This window comes from Daldinia decipiens (assembly GCF_022478715.1).
Source record: "Daldinia decipiens strain CBS 113046 unplaced genomic scaffold F4813scaffold_9, whole genome shotgun sequence".
NCBI lineage: Eukaryota > Fungi > Ascomycota > Sordariomycetes > Xylariales > Hypoxylaceae > Daldinia > Daldinia decipiens.
Window position 1 is genome coordinate 423,613 of NW_026054552.1, and position 19,870 is coordinate 443,482.

Sequence of the window (19,870 nt, forward strand, 5' to 3'; positions counted from 1 at the left end):
TTCTTCTCAGCTAATAAATTGCTAGGATGTTGTACGAGGAACTCGAGTAAACCCTGTAATCTTGAGAGGTCGGGAATATCATCTTTTCGACTGGCTAAATCATGCAGTACAGTGCGGTTAGTATAGTCCGCGGCGAGCTCGGTGAGACGCCCTGCCGATATCCCATCTCGTATGAGATTCTGGTAGTCCTCTTTTTTACTTAAGCCTTCAACCCCTTCAGATATATCTTTTAAGATACTCTTAAGTAGCCTTTCTGCTGATACGGCATAGGAAGTAACAAGATGCTCTTCCTCATCTCCGGAGCTTTCCCTACCCGAGTCGCTATCTGTCGAATAGCCATTTTCATCGTCCTCTGGATGTTCGTGGATGAAATTCATAGTAGTTACACTTTATAGCACGTAGCATTTATAGACGGTATCGTTGATGAAGTAGTGTATATGAGTTATATGAACGAATAGAGGCTGAGGGGTTGAATTGAGAGAGGCTCAACAACTCAGCCCTGTTAACTCAATCTCACCCCACGACTTAGGGTTCGGTTAGTTATTCGGAAATGGTCATGTATCACTCACCCTAGAAGCGATAGCTGGGTGGCGCCTAATCGGTCCATCTAATTGGCAGGTTGACGAAATTCTCAGCTACTCCTAATGCCTTAGGTAACTCAGCGCAACTCCCTTAATTTAGGAAGATATGAGAAAGATATCATTGGTGCAAAGCTCGCACTGTCTATACATATTTCATCAAACATTTCAGCTTTCTACCCCTCATACTGTAAAAATGGCGCTACGATTGAAAAGAGTATAGATTTGAACAGGGGTTGAAGATATTTCACAGGTGTTTATATGGATTTCAGGCGGATCAGCTATCAGCAGCCAGCAAGGCATAAGAGATAAGCTATGGTGGAATGTGAATGAAGCTTCGGAGAGAAATTTAGTTCAAATGTTAAGAGGCTTTTATAGGCAACTTAAGGCGTAAAATGGTTACTAGCCTAGATGAAGACCTATAAGGTAAAAGGGGAATACGTTACTTGACATGATATACCTCGATATAAGTATAGCCTACCTAGATAGGTACCTGGTATATATAAAACTAGGTAAACGTGGCTTGGGGAATTTTATTGAAAATACGTTTCAGCTGACACGTCTTTGGCTACCCTCCGGTACGAAGGATTCGCTAAAAACGCTTTTCAAAACATTGGCACAGACACCATCTTCAATCCAACCTAAATTATCCGTTAGCATATCTCATTAATAATTGGGTACCTGGGTAGTTACAAAAGGATTAGAATGGACGACGCTTCGTTTGACATATATCTAGACGAGGTCGGAGACGAAGGTAGTGGTTATCATTTTCGCAACGATCCCAATCCATCGCGACGATATCAGCGAGAAACTGTCACTGAACGGCGCGGAGCTGTCGCTATCCGCTGCAAGTCTCGAGAAGTCGTTCACGGATTCCTGGACCCCGACTCTAACGAGTTTGCTACATTACTTGTTTATGATTTTAGTTTCAACGCCGTGAAGCCTGGGCGCCGTATAACAGCTGCGACAATTTCCTTGAATTTTGGTAGCTCGGTGCAAGAAGAAGTTGCTCCAAGAATTCACAGCCTTTCCCCATTTGGTCACTTTCTTATGCTACCGACGATTCAACAAGAGTCGACAACTCGTAGCAATGAAATTAATGCAGGTATTCAGTTCGGAGGGGAGTTAGGTGGCGCTCTGAAATGGGAGAAAGTGATTTCTCGCGACACCAGTGATGCAACAACCTTGAATGGGTCTACAGCATGCGACGATTTTGGCAATGAGATCGGAGTTAGCTGGATCTTACATGAGAACAGATCAACGAAAACGGGAATCCCGTCATTCCTTCGAACCGCTATACTTCTAAAGAGAGAAGATAATAACGAATTCCAATGTACCGCGGAAATCCATGTAGAGGCGGATTGGAAAACTGAACTGGAGAATTTATTTGGCTCAAGAAGCAGCGATGATCCTATCCTCTTCGATCCTGAGAAGAAGCCGACGAACAACCTAAACAAAGATGGATATCCTGTAGAGAATCTTGCATCGGTTGATCTAAGAAAGTTATCTGATGTTGTATTTCACCATTTGCTGGACGACGTGGTCAAGAAGGGCTAGGAGGTGGTGTATGAAATATCTACCTAGGTTAGGTGACTTAGGAGGGATCTTGCATGTAAAATGAGGAATTAACATTGGAAATAAAAACTCATCGACTTATTAGCCGAATTATAACATCGTAACTATTATAGCTTCTTGTTTATAAAATCTTCTCGAAGCCTTTCTATATTATTCACAGAAAATATAATCTTGCATGTGTGATTGTGTTTCAGAACAGATCATACCGTGCGAGTACGTCGAGCAACAAAGCTGAGGTACGATCGTTGGTCCTTAGGAGCCTGGCAGATTTTCTGCCCCCAACTCTGACTTGTACACATTCGGCGAAGCCACATGCCCCACGCTTTAGTGTCTACCCTCCATAACATATCTCTGAATTTTAGACCACCACTGGGGAAGGCTGCGTTGAATCACAGCTAACAATATGGATATGTCGTCTCAAATCTATGCACGGTGACAGCATCTTCCTCTTCCTCAGTTATGGCTGCCGAGAAACCAGTTATGAATTCAACTTCTCCAGGACCCGACTTACATTCTAATGTCAGCACAGTCCGTGGTAGTGAGAGTGTGCAGGGAAAAGTATCTGTGCCTCGACATGAGGGGCTATCACTCCAGTGGTCAACGCCCGGGCCAAACCCTGATCAGCCGGATTCGCAAACTACAAGCCCAAAAGAGGGAATAACATATATTGAGTGTGTACACATCGGCGCTATGAAGAATATGCCATTGATTTGACGTATAGCATTATATTCATTCCTCGGCTATTCGATCTCTACCAGCAGCTTGACACCTTGCCAAAATGGCTCTTAGATTATACGCGTTCCGCAAATCTTAATGTTAGGTTATTTCGTTTCGAATACGATCCAAATGAGGTTGTTCGCAGCCTCCAATGTCGTCGTGTTATTCGAAGACTATCTCTAGAACTTCTAGATAGTATCGCAGGGCAGCGGAACGATGAGGTCGTAAGTATACGGCGTAAAACAATATCCGAACCTTGAAGCTCATCGACTAACTTTATTAGAAACGTGTTGTAATGTTCGTAGCCTTTGATATCGGAGGGATCATCGTCAAAGATGTGAGTCGGTTCTATATATTGGCCCGCGATTCCATCCCTAACGACGACGCCCATAGGCACTATCCCAAGCTTCTCAGGCCTTAGGCTCCTGGATAGAAATCTTAGATCATACTCGAATGCTGGTGATTAACCCTGGATACTTCATCTCTAGTCATATATCTAACCCATCAAGGTTCTGAGCCACTGCCCACACCGATGTAAGAGCCTGACGGGAATGCAGGATAGTCTAAGTCGGCTTCTTTTCACATCACCGCCTGAGCTTGAAATTCCTCTCCGTCCGTCAACAGCTGCGCTACCCGGGCTCGCCGCTGCTATCGTCGAAATCAACGGCTCTTTCATATCATCCAAAGTGCTTCTTCGTACGCGACTCATCAGTATTTATACTACTATGCAGATTTCTAGCGGGGTTCATGAGGTCAGAAGTATATACCTGGATAAAATTGCGGGTTTGTTCTCTAATATCTAACAGTATTTTAATACATTTACCCTAACTTTAGGGACACCATTCGAAACGCGTATACACGAAAATACACAAAGTAACTTTGGCTTAATACTGGGCAACCTATTTCGCAACTTTGAACGGGGTACGACAGACTGCCAGACTTTTCATAGGCATCCTATAATGCAGATAGGCACTAATACTTGGCGCAGTAACAAAATTTGTCCCACGGCTCTTTGATCATGAACACACCCTGGTGTCTCTCGCAACGGCTGTTGAACCGTTTCGCACAGACTGCAACCTAAAGGCTCAGCTTCGTGGCTATTCTACTTATAGAGAATGGTTTGATAACCGCAGTGGCCAGCTACTCTACGCGCATGGCATTGAAAACATTCAAGAAACTGCGGAGCAGGTATTTTATCAGCTGGATGCGATAATAGCACCAACGGCTATGACACATGTTACACTTTACTTCACCTTTGATCGTCAAGACATAAGGCGAAACCGGTTGTCCCAGATGCTCTTTACATTTCTGGCCCAGATTGTCTGCCATCACCCAAGTCCGAGATCTTCAGTAATGACTTTAAAGTTTCTGGACACTGAACGAGCCTGGACCGAAAACGACCTTATATATTGGCTCGAACAGGCTCTATTGAGATTCGATGGCATTCGTATTGTCATCAACGACTTTGATGAGTGCGATGCGAACTCTCGGAAAGCGTTTATTCAATATGTCTCCCGTGCTGTGGTTATTAATGAAAAGACATGGAAAGTATTTGTAACCAGTCGAGCCGATAATCTAAGTGATGAGTTATCAGAATGGCGAAGCCTCGATCTTAGCTTAGCGCCTACATCTGATGATATTCAACTCGATTCTTTGCAGGACACAGAAAAGAGGCAGCAAATAAGCGAGGATCTGCCCCAATCATACGACTTCGATCATATTTCGTGGGAAATTCCTTCGTGGTTCGATGATATTGATTTCCTAGCACGTTCGATAATCCAAGAGCAATTGGTGCGAAGAACAGCGTTGAATAGGAACGCTGCACCGGATGACTTTCTCAGACCAACAGATGACATAACGGCCAATACTCCTCCCGAATTGATTATAGATCGTATACTCCGAAACATTTCCGATAAGCCACTGCTGCTACTAATACTATCCTGGATTCTCTACTCAACCAAGCCATTGTCTATCTGGGAACTCGCCACGGTAGTATTTATCAGTCGTGAACAGGATGGGGGATCTGCTAGTCTACTCGAAAAGACAGACATAGAAGTGATCTTCCCAGATTACTATAGCTGGCTTGCTTGGCTGGCTGGTATTATCAGGATTGATAACAATGAAATTCATGTGTCTAACCTTCGTATAAGAGACATATTCATGACACCCAAAGCAGAAGAAGGACCAACCTATATCTGGCATGAGATTGCCGCCGATGCTCATCATCAAATTGCTACTACTTGTCTAGCTTACCTCTCACGACCTAGTATTCAAGAACGATATGTCGAGTTTATCGACAGACATGCGGAAAATGACCCATCTATTATAATATTAGATGATTCTCGTGATTTGTTTTCCTATGCGGTTGAATACTGGTTTCATCACTATATGCGAATCCAAGATCGTTTGGAAAAGATCGGAAAGTTAGATCAACTCTTCCAAGAAGTTGGATTAAGACGTTGGCCAGAGGCTTTCTGGATTTTCACACGCCCTGTCACTGTGAGTGATAATTGCTGGAAAACCCCCTTTCCACCACTTGCCAGTCTTGGGTGCCTGGAGGTTCGGCCAGAAAGTGACGAAGACTTGGAAGCGGGGATACTTGAAGCAGCTCTCAACGGCCACGTGAAAGAGGTTCAAAAGCTCGTCAGGTCGAAAACATGGGACCAAGATGCCATCTTGCGTTTTATTGAAGCAGCAGGTCCAAGTGGTCAAGAGCAGCTGGTAATCGATCTTATTAATTACCTCGAACTCGATTCTTATGATACTATTAGCGAATGGGGACCGTCGTTATTGTATAGAGCAGCGAGGTTAAACTTTGATCAGCTTGCGGAAACCTTGCTATCAAAGGGGTGTCCAATCGACTGCAATAGCCCGCTTACAGGCGACTCTTCGATGGACCTTCTACGGGTTGCATCATCATCTGGGCACCTCAAAACAGTCAGAGTTTTAGTCACGCACGGAGCTGACATTAACTCTGGCTCTTTCGATGGGAATTCACTGACGTCGGCCATTTTAGGAGGCCATGTCGAAATAATAGAATTTCTTGCCAAAGAAAATAGGGAAATTCTAGAACATAGCATTTACGACGGTGGCACTCCTAGGCCATCTCCTTTGTGCTTTTCTTGCGGATGGGGACGTCCAACAGCGGTACAAAAACTCCTCGAACTCGGAACGGATCCAAATAAACCGGACCCTGGTGGTATGAAGCCGATTGAAATAGCCGCAAAGCATAGAAATGAGAGGTGTGTTGAGGCATTGCTTAATCATGGTGTTGATCCGGATACTCCAAGTGGAATAGGAAAGGGTACATCTATGCATCATGCTGTCGCCAATGGGAGTGTGCAGATATGCCAATTACTACTGGAACACGGCGCCGACCCTAATAACCCGCTTCTTAAGTCACCGCTTTTACATGGCGTGGTAAATCGAACTTTACCTTTTACAACCGAACAGCGGATCGGCCTCACAAGGCTTCTGGTTAAATATAACGTGAATATCAACGCTACAGATGAGCAGAAAGCTACCCCATTACTTATCGCAATCAGAAATCAGTTTGAAGACCTTGCTAGGTGTCTCCTAGAGTATGAGCCCGACGTTAATCTCGCGGATGTTGATGGAAGAACACCAATATACGAGGCAGTACGGAATCAAGACGAAGGTCTGGTGAAATTATTACTCGAGAGAGGCGCAGATGTGAACGTCCAAACAACCCAAGGCCTAATTCCTCTCCATGTTGCCTCTTCAAGTACGCCTATTACTCAGCTTCTGGTAGAGAAAACCAATGATCTTAATCTCAAAAATGATAGTGGCCTTACACAACTGATGTTCCTTGCATCTAAAGGGTGGACAGCTTCTGTCAAAGTTCTCCTGGAACATAAGGCCGACACTGAAATCGAAGTTGATCGAACAGCAACTAACTGGGTTGGATATACAGCGATATCTTTTGCTGCATTCTACAACCATCCAGAGACAATAACTCTATTAGCTTCTTACGGAGCAAACTTGAATCACAAGGAGTCTATTGGTCTCAACCCACTTCACCTCGCGATTGATGGGATCGATGGGATCGAAGGCGGCTGCCTTCAAGCCTTGATGGAGTTCCGTACGCGAATAGACATAGACCAAGTCGACAACGCAGGTGAGACTGCACTAGGCTTGGCGGCTTTCGAAAATGAATTGAAACCCATACAACTATTTGTTCGAGGAGGCTCGAACATAAATTCACAGGACAACATGGGTCGAACAGCCTTGGCGAAAGCCAGCAAGGAGACAATCGTATCGTACCTCCTTGGGCAAGGCGCTGACCCTAATATGAGAGGGTTAGATCCTACCGCCGCAGATTCCCCTATTCATGAAGCCTGCGGTTACTCATATTTCGAAATCGCAAAGCAACTACTTGATTTCGGAGCCGATATAGAAACAATGGCAGTATCAGGCTATGGCACGCCCCTAATGAGAGCATGCCTCCCGTGGGACGATAGTAAAAAGGAAGACCCAGAAAGATTGATCAAGTATCTCATCGACCGAGGCGCGAATGTAAATGCTAAGAGCTATTACGTTGGGAGCCCAGTAGCAGCCGCCGCCCTGGGAATGAAATCAAGTATTGTCCAGTTACTATTAGAAAAAGGAGTTTCCGTTAATAGCGAGGATGCCTTAGGCCGGAGACCAATTCATTTCGCTGCGCTTCATAGTATTGCTAATTTCCGGATCCTTGTCGAAGCAAAAGCTGATATCGAAGCAAAAGACAAGCTTCATCGTGGTGTCTTGCATTGGGCTGCCCAGGTCGGTGGCTTAGAGGTTATCAAACATATCATAGAACTTAATCCTCAAGTAGATGTGGACCAAAGGGACATAGACGGGTGGACGCCTCTCTGTTGGGTCGCCAAGGGGGGAGGCAATTGGCTATTTGAGGATAATGCCAACGATGCCGAGGACACCATTGGGGTAACTAGGGCACTATTAGAGCAACACGCTGATCGATCTATTCAGTGCCCGGTTGGCAATGAACTCTGGACTCCGCTTGAAATGGCCTCCTATTTTGGAGCCGATCCTGGAGTTATTGACCTCTTAAAAAATGGGCTTGAAAAAGAAGATCAGGGGCAATCATCGGAAGATATTCCAACCCCGAACGAAGAAAACCAACCAGGACTCCCAAGAGCGGCCCATGTACACGATGCTGCTTGGTGCGATAGTTGTTTTCTGGTAAGTATCCCCGTGATTAAATATGACATAATAGATGGGTCAGCTAAATAGCCTCTAGAAAGTTAAGGGTTTGTGTTACGCGTGCAAGACTTGCTTCAGCTATATACTCTGTCAGAAATGCTATGTCCATTTGGATATTGTCCATGAGTATAAGCACGACCATGAATTTGAGGAGAGGGGGCCAGAATACGACGCAATATCGGAGTCCAACGCGGACGAGGACGACCAATCAGAGACATCGTCAGTCACTGAATCAAGCATTGATAACAGCGAAGAAAGTTCAGAAGATACCAAAGAAGAGGAGGCAAGTGGTTCGGGTGAAGAGGATTAAACTAGTCTAGTTAAGTAAAGTTTTCCGTTAGCAGTGTCGGTGGGTTCGGCCTTGTGTTTCCAATGATCTATATTTTCATAAAGGCTATGATAAAGTAGCATCGGATACAGGAGGCTTGCCGGGTGCGTGGATTTTCTCCCTTCTACAAGAGCATTGATAATAATGCCGCCGAAAGATAACCTTCGGACCATCAATACCATGCATCAAATCATCACTTTTAGCCATCTGCGGCATTACATCAAGCTGATCACTGATAGCCCTTCACGATCTCATCCACTATACTCCTATTCTTCATGAAAGTTTCAAACTCTTGGACTGGATATCAGTTAGCCGAGGCATGTCTACAGTTGAATGAAGGCTAAACTCACAAGTGATTTTGCCTTCTCCATCTACGTTATTAATTATTTGATCAATCTCAACGTCGCCGATAGGCTCTCCTAATCCCGCTACGAGTTGCCGGAATTGGCTTTGTGTAATTGAGCCCTTGAGGGAGGGCTCAAATTGCTTCCATGCTTTAGCGTAGTCGATCTTTTCGTCTACTGGGGGGTACGTCTGGCCTGTCATCATCGTGATGAACTCTATTGCGCATTAGCTTTCCGAATATGACTTATTCGTCTTCCCTTCGTATTCATGTTTCGTAGGCGGTATTATAATAAATTAGCGAATAATGAAACTTACCATTGAAGTTGATAGTTCCATCACCGTCGAGATCAACCTCTCTGATGATTTGCTGTACTTCGTCTGGTGTTGGCTGCTTTCCGGGACTCTGAGACATTACTTTCGCAAATTCCTCCACACTTATGTTACCTGGCAATAGTTAGAAGACAGTAGTCCATACATGATAGCCAGAATTCATCATTCTGATGAGCTTCAAGTACTAACCGCCCTTATCCGTGTCCTAGAATGAGATTAGATTAAAACTAAAGTATTTCTCACATCTCATAAGGCCCTATACTCACATATGAGTCAAAGAGCTCTTTGAAGACTTGAATTTCCTCCGGTGACAGTTGTCGAGCCTACTCGTCGGGTTAGCGGGGTTTCGCCAAACGCTTCTTTAATGATCGTAAAAGGTTTACCATGTTGGATTTCTGAATTGGATCTTTAATATATAACTTGAGTAAGTTAAAGTTCAAGATATACTCGATATAGTCGTGATGATTCGGTGATCGTTAAAGGGAAATAATATGACAATGGTAATGAGGCTCACGGTGGGCATACATAAAATTTATAGAAATCGGTAACGCACGGATAATAATGATTTGGATGAAACAAATTCCTGTTCCAGAGCCAAGAAATATTCGCCAACTGCGTGATCAGCACAAGGGTGGCACGGTCCGTGATATATTCCAGCTATCCGGGTATAGCAGATCCAGCCACATTTCTAAGTAGCATTTCTGATGAGGGGTATCTACCTATGTACCTTGTTAACTTCCTCGCGCCACGATAGTGATTAAATCCACAGTTGTCGTAAGGCTAGGGGCAATATGCCGAGGTACCGATAGAGTTGTTTGAGTTCCATGAAGATGGTTAGAACGGCATGGTATCCACGATAAGCTTTAGGTAGAGTAATAAAAGACGGTCACAATTAGACGATCTAGAGGTTCTACCGGTGTCAGACCAACACTTTTTTATTAATGCAAAGTGTACCTAAGCGATGCTTTCTGGATGAGACATATAGAACAAAAACCACTGTTGGTATGTAATATAGCCGTAGGCTCACGCAGCTAGAATAAAGTTATTCGTGGAACAGCGAAGTTATTTCTTTGCTTCTTAGTCCACTTCCTGCCAACTTCAAAAATTGACTAACTATCCCAGGGGATATACTTTCAGCAAGTCATTCCCATCTCGGTAACACTCAAGTATCTCGCATCCTAATTATAAGAGCCTTATTTAAAGTAGCTAGTAGGTAAGATGAGCTAAGATAAGAGATGAGAATGAACTAATCCGGAACATACCGACACAGCCCCGACCCAAGTAGATATAGGTAGACGACTATCAATCGGGCGAATGATAGATGAGAGATGAGTTCCCTTTCCAAGAAGTTCTAGAAGCAACCCAGGGAAGTCCAAGTATGAATGTTGCTTAGCGAGGCCAATGTAATTAGCTGGAGACAGACATACATAATAGATTTCAAGTGGTATTAGAAACACAGGCAAGAGCTACTTACTCTAAGGCATTTCTTGCGTAGTTTAAGTATATAAGATCGAGTCTCATGTATCCACTGTTTCAATTCTAACAGCACATTCTTTTATAAGGACACCAATTATTGCACCTTATCTTTCTGTGACGTATTGATTGTATAAAGAGGTAGATAGCATCTATATCATATACTGAAAAGTACGGCCTGTCACTCAATGGTGCTGTGGATCTAAATGTATAACATTATTGATTTAAGAACTAAGAACGAGCTCTGCTATCTATAGTTTAGAGATCGCGTTATATAGAGCTTAGCTGGTTACGTAATACCATGAGTTGAGTTACCATACCTCTGAGGCTTATTGATCGAGGTTCTAAGTCAGATATATAGTATATATAGTAGAGATATCACCTTATATAAGTACCTTACAACTAATTACCTGAGGTAATACTAAGACCCCACTTTAGTATAATAGCCAGATCTGTGATAACCTTAGGTTAGGTTAGGTACCTACCTACCTAGGTAGTTATTGTCGCAGGGAAAAGCACGAGTGTAAGTGCCCTTCTAAAATACACCCAGGAGCCTTCACTCTGGACTATGTGCTATAAGAGTCGATACGGTATAAATCTAGAAATAACGCTTATCATGTCCCTAGGAATTTCTCACGTAGTAAAGTCGTCACCTCTGAATAAAATAAGTACGTTTCCTCGTTGGTAACATTGCATGATACATATATGTAGCCCCTCTGACCAATTATATTACTTGTCGATAATAGTGCTTGAATCGTTCCAAGGCATCCAATAGAACGGCAAGGAAGTAGATAATAATCCATAACTTATATTATGGTTGATGTAACCACTTGTCTTCCGTCAGCTGGTGGCACACCAATATCAACCCACCCTTGCCTACATTGCAGGTTTGAAAGGGTGCGATCAGCTCCAGGAATCAACTGGAGTCAAATAAGAATTTTTGGGGGTCAAATAGCGGCCTTGGCGCTATGTTGGAGAAAGGTCTGATTTAAAGCCTGCCTTTGCCTCTGGTTCTATATTTTTCCTAGCTTTTACCATTCATACTCAGATCACCAGAAGTCATGCGGATGTTAAACCGATTGATTGTAAGGGAAGAACCAATCCCATCGCAATGCTATTCTACATGCAGTAAGCACCTATCTACTTCCTAATTTCTGAAAACGACGCCCATAAGAAAATAACTACATCCAGACAATGCACTCATTGAAGCACAAAGCGCTGGCAAAAGTCCATCGCTATGTTCGTCCAACTCCGTTTTTATGCAATGCCGTACGGCATGTGAAGATTGCATAGAAGCCTCGGGAAGAAACTGGACTACAGCGTTTTCTGGAGAAGAGGGTGAATGGCTATATTTTTGTGATACGCAAACTCCAAGTTCTACTACGCCTACAGAAGGATCAGATTGGACAAGCTCCAGGTCGATTCCATATGAAATTGTGACAACGACGTTACCAGGGTATGTTTTCCGAACTACTACCCTTTGAAAGTATCCAATATAAGTCCCCAAACTCAGTATCTGGGGGGAATTTATGCTAAACTCATTTTTAGTATGTATCAGGTTCCCTTCTAGCCCAGTATCTTGAGGTAAATACACAACGATAACCAGTTATTTGCCGTTGACTTTGATATAGGCACAGCGACCATTGGGGGAGTCACAACGACCTGGTCATTTCAAACAGCCATTACCCTATATTCTCAAATTCCGGCTACTACGGCCGTCGAGATTCCAAGGACAGTCAACGGGAGACTAACGACTTTTACCTTCACGACAACATATCGCCAGATTATACCTAATTTGGAGTTGCCGACAAGTATCGGGAACCAGACTACTAGTGGTAGGGAATTGCTTTCAAATTAATCTCACCTGGTGTAGCTTTTCCGCTGATTCTTTGTAGCGATTGGTATTTCACCGCCACCCACGTTTGGCTCTGAACCAGCCACACCAGCTAGTCGTGCCTGGATCGCTGGGCCTGTTGTAGGCGCTTGCTCTGGAGTGTTTATTCTCATGCTGAGTGCGTTTTTATTATGGCGTCGTAGGCAAAGAAAGGTTAAAGCGCAATCCAAAATAGAGTTGCATGGGAATTCGGCAGTGAAGACAGAGTTGGAAGTCCCTGGCTACCCACAAGAGCTTGATACAACCGGCTCGAAGACGACGTGTAACGAAGCAGGTCGTCCCAGTGAACCACAGGAGCTACCTGCAAACGGATGACGTACGAGACAAGAATCATCTAAACGAGGGCAGTGAGTTGCATAAACGAGGATTTGATCACGTTTATATCAAGGGATATATACAGGAATATAGTATAGATTTGGTTCTATACATCGCATCTTACCAAAATGAGGTTAGTAAAATACATAACCAACTTCTTCGTTTCGGGATACCTCAAGTACCTAAGGTAGTATCCCTAGATAGAGTTATGAGCCTGTGCGCTGTTCAAGATGAAAGGAATATACAAACCATACGGTAAATAAATAATTAAGAATAGTCACGATAGAAAGAGCCTAAACTTTCATCTACAACCTAGGTGCCGTTGAGGCATGTCTTGGTCACAATTGCGGAGGCTAGAGAGGCGTAACTCTAACTACCTAGAATTCTCATAATACTATATTGCGTCTGTGTAGAGAGACGCGGCTTCTTAGGCCGGCATTTAAATAAACTGTGATGGAACCGTGCGCGGGGAACGGAGATTGGTATGAATTTACACGCTTCGAATCCTCTATGGCATCGTACATCGGGTTACATTAAACTCTTGGCTTCCCCTGCATGGGACGCCCAATTAGCCGACTCTAAATTTCGGATAAGGTTGAGTTTTGACAGCCATCAAAGTATCTTAACTCTTAGGGTTAGGCAAGATATCCCAAGTCTATAAATACCTATATAAGGATCAGCAAGATCCCAGAATCCCAGGATTCTTTTGACTTGTAGAACATCCTACAATATTCTTTCCAAAACCAGATCCATCTAAGCACTTTCTAAAGTCAAGTCACTATGCGCGGATTCACTCTCACAGGCACAGTAGCCTGGCTACTCTCATGTTCGACTTCATATGCGAAGTGGGTGACAATTTCTGACTGGGGCGAGAACCCGACACATCTGGACATGAATGCATATATTCCCAAAACTTTGGAGCCTTCGCCTGCCGTCCTTCTTGCCGTAAGACCTGACCATTTCTGCAAGCTAAGAAAAAAAAAACCTAACAAGATATACAGCTACACTTCTGTGGCGGAACGGGGGCTCTTTATCATCAAGTAGCAAACTTCGACGCTTATGCTGAGGCAAAAGGGTTTATTGCAGTGTACCCAACCACTAGAATGGACAACAACTGCTGGGTGAGTTTGATGGTGGAATTATAGTATTCTGTTCAAGTTAAGTTGAAAGAGATGCTTGCTAACTTAATGGTATCACAGGACGTTGCCTCTAATAAGTCTCTCACAGTCGATGGAGGAGGTGACAGCACTGGTCTGGCAAACATGATGAGGTACTTCATCAAACAGTATAACGCAGACCCGATGAGAATCTATGTTCAAGGCTCGTCTTCTGGCTGTATGATGACGAATGTGCTCCTGGCCACTTATCCGGACTTGTTCATGGCCGGATCTTGCTATTCTGGTGTCCCAGCAGGCTGTCTGGCAGGCTCACCCGGATCGAGCCCACAGACTGCCGATTCAAGATGCGCTACAGGCCAGAATATTAAGACGGGCGAGGAATGGGCAAAGATGGTCCGAGCTATGAACCCAAGATGGAACGGAGGATACCCCCGTCTGCAAACTTTCCATGGTACCGCGGATGAGTTTGTCAGTTATAGAAACTTTGGAGAACAGCTGAAGGAGTGGTCGGCCATCCAGGGTGTTGAGTTCACTAAGAATGTTACGGATACACCACAGGGAGGCTATACTCAGATGATATACGGAGATGGTGGTTACTTGGTTGGGATTTCTGCTCATAACGTTGGCCATGTGGTTCCTGTGAACCGAGAGGCCGATATAATGTGGTTCAATCTGGGGGTCTGATCTAGAATCACGGCAAACTGGAATAGTTTTCATTTTCTGTTGGAGCCCGGTTATGAAAAGGCCCCCTCTCTTGGTCTACGGATGGTAGGAGCCGATTTGTATTTCCGACTGGCTGTATTAGGATAAGTTTTGCGGTATGGCAGGTTATTTCCTTTAAAAATAAAAGCGTGGCTTTCTAGATTTGTTGATTTGAGCGTAGTCGCCTATTTGCACACGGATAAAAGAGAATTACCAAAAGTAGAAAATGATTTTAAAAGTCTAATGCTACGATGCGCGCGACAACCTTAATTCCTTAATTCCTTACCGACGTTACTGACGTCTTACGTAACCCGTGCCGTGGTCTATGTACCTAGGTACCTCGAGGCAGGTACCTCGAGGGATACATTTCTCGTATAATTGAATGCTTTATTACAAATGCAACACAGCGATACTACCGGCACCTTTCAACGACATCATCAATATTTTCTTATCCTTGACTAAAGCGTACCACGGAATACGATACGAGAAAGGCGCGTTAACCGTATTAGATATAACTACATACCTGCTGATGGTTAAGTAGCATTTGCATGCATATTATATCCATGCAGTATTTCGATACGGGCTCGGGATTGAGATGCCTAGTCCAGCCAAAAAGCGGAAGCTGAATAGTGGCAACTCGAAATCATCTGGTTTACCTTCTAGAGGTTTGGAGTATTTTTTCTCTAAGCAGCAGGAAAACAAAAGCCCTAATGATCAAACGCCAAAGGATAAAACACCGAACGATGAAGATCCTGGGCGGGATCAGGTGACGACGGACGAGGAGCTCGCACGGAAGCTCCAGGCTGAATGGGATAAGGAGGCCGAAGCTGTGGGGCACGCCTCCGGATCTTCAACCGTGGCAGCGGTCCCCAATCCGCCTAAATCGGACAACATCACTGAACCTGTTGATGTTCCGCCAGCATCCTCAGATCCTCCAGTAGGAGTAAAGAAAGCCCAAAATAAGGGCAAAGGCACTCTGTCGCTACAATCTGTTACAGCTTCTGTAGACATAGTTTCAGAGAACATACCATTTGATGAGAGTCCTCTTACATTCGACCCTTCGAAGTATATACCACAGCTTCAGGAGCATTGGGCTAGCGATGGTGGTAATGCGTCATACGCACTCCTAACACGCTGTTTCGTACTCATCAACAGTACATCTAGTCGAATTAAGATAGTAGATACCCTCGTCAATTGCCTCCGCGTCCTTATCGAAGGAGATTCTGAGAGCTTACTGCCAGCTGTTCGTTACATGTTTATTCTCTATGTTTATATGTCTTACTAATTGCAGTATGTAGGTCTGGCTTTCCACAAACTCAATATCACCACCTTATATCTCTCTGGAACTCGGATTAGGAGGCTCAGCGATTTCGAAGGCCTTGAAGAATGTCTGCGGCTTGGACAATCGATCTATGAAGGCAATTTACGACAAGTACGGCGATGCGGGAGACGTTGCCTTCGAAGCGAAGAAGAAGCAGAGCTTTACACTACGGAAGCCAAAGCCTCTTACGATCAAAGCTGTCTATCAGTCTCTAGTAAAAGTAGCCAGTAGCCAGGGGCAGGGCAGTGGCGAGGTGAAACAGCGTATCGTGGATCGATTGCTCCAAGATGCTCGGGGTGGCGAGGAGAGTCGATATGTTGTCCGTACGCTATGCCAACATCTGCGGATTGGCGCCGTGAAAACTACAATGTTGATCGCTTTATCGCGCGCGTTTCTCCTTTCTAGGCCTTATGGTGCGGAGTTTCCATTAAAGTCTGTCGATGAGCTTAAGGCGTTAAAAAAGGAGGAACTCGCAGACGTGTGGAGCAGAGCCGAGGAGATCGTTAAAGCATGTTTCGCAAGGCGTCCCAACTATAACGATCTCATCCCTGCTATGCTCCAAATAGGAGTGTGTGATGAGTTGCTAATGAGATGCGATCTGACACTACATATACCTTTAAGGCCAATGTTGGGGAGTATTACAAGGGATCTATCTGAGATGCTTACGAAGTTGCAAGGGAGAGATTTCGCATGCGAGTTCAAATATGATGGTCAACGAGCGCAGGTCCACTGCGACGATAAGGGCAAGGTATCAATATTTTCCCGGCATCTAGAGGTCATGACCGACAAATACCCAGACCTCGTAGAATTAGTGCCCAAGCTCCGCGGGGAGGGTGTCAGCAGCTTTATTATGGAGGGTGAAGTGGTTGCGATGGATCGCCAAACAGGGGAATTAAAGAATTTCCAAACACTCACGAATCGAGCTCGGAAGGACGTTACAATTGGGAGCATCACAATTGACGTCTGCTTATTCGCGTTCGATTTGATGTACCTGAACGGCCAGCCGCTTTTAGACCGGCCGTTTCGCGAGCGACGTACGCTGCTACAATCTCTATTTACGGAAATACCGTACCATTTTACCTGGGTGAAGAGCCTCGACGCTACGTCGCAGGATTCCGAAGGGGTGCTGGACTTCTTCAAGCAAGCCATAGAGAATAAATGTGAGGGTATTATGGTTAAGATTCTTGATAACCTGCCCAACCTGCTCACCTCTAGTGACGCCTCAGAGGATCCTAACGGGGTGGCGGAAGACTTAGAAGAAAGCGAGACCCTCACTTTACCGACGAAGTCGAAAGGGAAAAAAGGCAAAGGAAAGGTTGGCAACGGTGACCAAGAGAAGAAGCCGCCACGTCGGAAACCATTGCTTGCCACTTACGAGCCCGATAGGCGCCTTGACTCGTGGCTTAAAGTGAAGAAGGACTATAGCAGCTCGTTTGACACGCTAGATCTTGTACCGGTAGCTGGGTGGCATGGACAAGGCCGCAAGGCGAAATGGTGGTCGCCTATACTTATGGCCGTTCGCAACGACGCAACAGGGACCCTAGACGTCGTGTGCAAATGCATATCCGGATTTACGGATGCCTTCTACAAGGCGAATAAGAAATTTTATGACGACGGTTCTGGTGAAGAACAATTGAATTTTAATGGGGTTAAGGGAGGTGAAGAGGAAGAAGATAAGGGTAGTGACGCGGCGGCTGAGAATGACGGGAGGGAATATAAAAATATCCGCCAGACAAAGCCCAGTTTCGTAGAGTACTCGGGTCCCGAGCCAGATGTCTGGTTCGAACCTCAGGAGGTGTGGGAGATGGCATTTGCCGACATTACATTATCGCCGACATATACTGCGGCTATTGGACTAGTGAGCCAGGATCGAGGGCTTAGTCTACGATTCCCGCGTTTTCTTAAGAAGCGCAAGGATAAAGGGTTGGAAGAAGCTAGTAGTAGCGAGTTTCTGGCCGCATTGTATAGAAAATAGGAGGCTAAGGCGCCAGCTAAGGAGGAAGTTGAGGAAGGCGACGAAAAAGAATTGTAAATATTCAATTAGATTTGAGTGGTGAGCATAGCGCACATAAGCAGCTTCACGTCTTCCAATAACGTCTTCTTCATCCATCACCACCAGAGTGCTGATTACTCTTTCCATGCCTTATACACGATCCGGGCTCCGAATTTCTCACCCTTCTTTAGCAGCTGCTGGCTCCGCCAATCATCCACGTTAATAGCATTTACAAACCGGCTTGGTTCCACGCAAAAACCGCTGCGCGGCCCGCGCGCGGGAGCTCCGCCCACAGCCGGAACATCAATCCACTTGCCGGTATAGAACTGGAATGCGGGCTCCGTGCTAAGAACCTCAAGGTGGATTTTGCTTTCTGGATGGTGAGCGGAAACGAGTTTAGTGAGAGGAAGACCTCGTGTGTCTATCGGCACAGAACCGGGAGAAGCGGTAGGATCGACGATGAAACAGTCGTCGAAATCCGGCTCCTGGACTCCAAGAGTGAAAGGAGTCGTTGTTGCGACTTTAGAGTACGCTGTTGGTCCGGTGGTTGGGATACCCCACTCATCGAGAGGGAGATATGAATTGGTAGAAAGTTGGACTACAGTTCCCTCGATGGTTGGCTTACCCGAGAGGTTAAAGTACCTATTCATATCAGCATGATGCATTCTTGCTCTTATCCGTAGGAATCCAGGTGACCATACGAATGGTTTGTCATGTTTATGATAGTTTCCTCCGCACCTCCTACCAGCTCAGCCTCGTATTCCTGGCTAAGAACTATGACCTCTTTTCCATTCTCGGTAACCTTGCCGGCCGTGTAGAACACCTTGACGAGAACCTCACCGGGGAACCCCTCATCCCCATCTTCGCTTACAAGCGAGAACTCGACGGTCTCTCCACCCTTAAGCTCACCCTCGATTCCGGGAATGTTCTTGCGGACGCCTACCGGGGTCGGACCCTTCCATACTCGCTTACCCCAGCCCACATTTCCGCCGTGCAGGGTGTTCGGTCCATTGTTGGCAACGAAGCTATAGGACTTTCCTCCATTCAATGCGTCGACCTTGGCACCCGAGATGCGGTTTGCGACACGGCCAATTGTGGCACCAAAGTGCGGGCTGTTGTGCTCGGCATAAAGCTCCTGGGTCGGGAAGCCTTGGACAATATTAAGGCCACCAACATTAAAGGATTGGATAATAGCGCCGAGTGGTAGGAAGGAGATCTCGTCGGCCATGGTGATGTTTGCTACAGTTGTCTTGTTGGTGGTGCTAATATGAATTCGCGGGATGTGGGGGGTTAGCTGGAGGCTCGAAATAGACTCTTAGACTCAGGGCGGGATGGCAGCTAAATATGGGAAATAAATTGGAACACTCGGCCTCAGTAGCGAAAGCATTGGTATTCAGGCTATATACGATGTTCACGAGACAAGTGACAAGTGTGGGGAGAGTTTCCAAGCCATCTGCTGAACCTTAGTACATACGATAACCCAGAGCTATCATGAGATGGTGGGGTAGTAAGTACTTTAGGTACCTTTAGGTAGTACCTACCTTATGTACGTATGGCGGGGTAACTCGGTCGTACACGGTCGTACAAGCGGATTATACGATTCCGTTTACCTCATCATTCCACCGAGGCAAGTCGCGATTTCTTTACTTTTCTACGCTATCGATTCCTACGCTGTTAGGGCGTGGCGACATTGATCTTCTGGAGCCATACAACCGGATTCGCGATACGTGGGTATTACAGATGTGCATATGTATGTACTTAACAAGAAGTTAGAACATCCCACGCTTGCAGAGTATGTACATAAGTTTATTTACAAGGTAACAGGTATCTTACCTACCTATGTAGGTATCCATCGTGTTTGGAATGGAATCCTGGGAGAATTAACTAGAGATACTATGCATAATACGATAATTCGGTAGAGTAAAGTATATTGAACTGTGCTTGAATTCGCAATAATG

At 45.1% G+C, this 19,870-nt stretch overlaps 7 protein-coding genes across 7 annotated transcripts; 5 read left to right on the forward strand and 2 right to left on the reverse strand.

Moving 5' to 3' along the window:
- Nucleotides 1–1,139: 1,139 nt before the first annotated feature.
- On the forward strand, nt 1,140–2,295 carry F4813DRAFT_353126 (uncharacterized protein). Its single transcript, XM_049242594.1, has one exon. The coding sequence runs from the start codon at nt 1,284–1,286 to the stop codon at nt 2,133–2,135; it is 852 nt and encodes a 283-aa protein (XP_049101455.1). The 5' UTR covers nt 1,140–1,283; the 3' UTR covers nt 2,136–2,295.
- Nucleotides 2,296–2,612: 317 nt separating this feature from the next.
- F4813DRAFT_401536 (ankyrin repeat-containing domain protein) lies at nt 2,613–8,549 on the forward strand (the record flags this gene model as incomplete). Its single annotated transcript, XM_049248421.1, has 8 exons — nt 2,613–2,824; nt 2,875–3,094; nt 3,154–3,207; nt 3,264–3,329; nt 3,380–3,622; nt 3,677–3,791; nt 3,859–8,072; nt 8,131–8,549. 8 exons carry the CDS (start codon nt 2,613–2,615, stop codon nt 8,401–8,403), a joined length of 5,397 nt encoding a protein of 1,798 aa, XP_049101456.1. The 3' UTR covers nt 8,404–8,549.
- F4813DRAFT_335107 (EF-hand) lies at nt 8,387–9,651 on the reverse strand. The gene is made up of 6 exons (XM_049241183.1): nt 9,480–9,651; nt 9,363–9,419; nt 9,286–9,301; nt 9,082–9,210; nt 8,772–8,981; nt 8,387–8,718 (listed from the first exon to the last, which is right to left on the reverse strand). Exons 1-6 carry the CDS (start codon nt 9,480–9,482, stop codon nt 8,651–8,653), a joined length of 483 nt encoding a protein of 160 aa, XP_049101457.1. The 5' UTR covers nt 9,483–9,651; the 3' UTR covers nt 8,387–8,650.
- Nucleotides 9,652–11,534: 1,883 nt separating this feature from the next.
- F4813DRAFT_353141 (uncharacterized protein) lies at nt 11,535–13,090 on the forward strand. The gene is made up of 4 exons (XM_049242595.1): nt 11,535–11,697; nt 11,761–12,022; nt 12,199–12,404; nt 12,465–13,090. Exons 1-4 carry the CDS (start codon nt 11,631–11,633, stop codon nt 12,776–12,778), a joined length of 849 nt encoding a protein of 282 aa, XP_049101458.1. The 5' UTR covers nt 11,535–11,630; the 3' UTR covers nt 12,779–13,090.
- A 295-nt stretch (nt 13,091–13,385) lies between these two features.
- On the forward strand, nt 13,386–14,760 carry F4813DRAFT_353142 (carbohydrate esterase family 1 protein). The gene is made up of 3 exons (XM_049242596.1): nt 13,386–13,723; nt 13,780–13,899; nt 13,978–14,760. Exons 1-3 carry the CDS (start codon nt 13,559–13,561, stop codon nt 14,578–14,580), a joined length of 888 nt encoding a protein of 295 aa, XP_049101459.1. The 5' UTR covers nt 13,386–13,558; the 3' UTR covers nt 14,581–14,760.
- A 152-nt stretch (nt 14,761–14,912) lies between these two features.
- On the forward strand, nt 14,913–17,941 carry F4813DRAFT_353143 (ATP-dependent DNA ligase). Its single transcript, XM_049242597.1, has 3 exons — nt 14,913–15,089; nt 15,140–15,841; nt 15,897–17,941. Exons 2-3 carry the CDS (start codon nt 15,194–15,196, stop codon nt 17,892–17,894), a joined length of 2,646 nt encoding a protein of 881 aa, XP_049101460.1. The 5' UTR covers nt 14,913–15,089; nt 15,140–15,193; the 3' UTR covers nt 17,895–17,941.
- F4813DRAFT_353145 (aldose 1-epimerase) lies at nt 17,942–19,863 on the reverse strand. The gene is made up of 3 exons (XM_049242598.1): nt 19,454–19,863; nt 18,614–19,365; nt 17,942–18,554 (listed from the first exon to the last, which is right to left on the reverse strand). The coding sequence occupies exons 2-3, from the start codon at nt 19,138–19,140 to the stop codon at nt 18,047–18,049; spliced, it is 1,035 nt and encodes a 344-aa protein (XP_049101461.1). The 5' UTR covers nt 19,141–19,365; nt 19,454–19,863; the 3' UTR covers nt 17,942–18,046.
- Nucleotides 19,864–19,870: the final 7 nt, after the last annotated feature.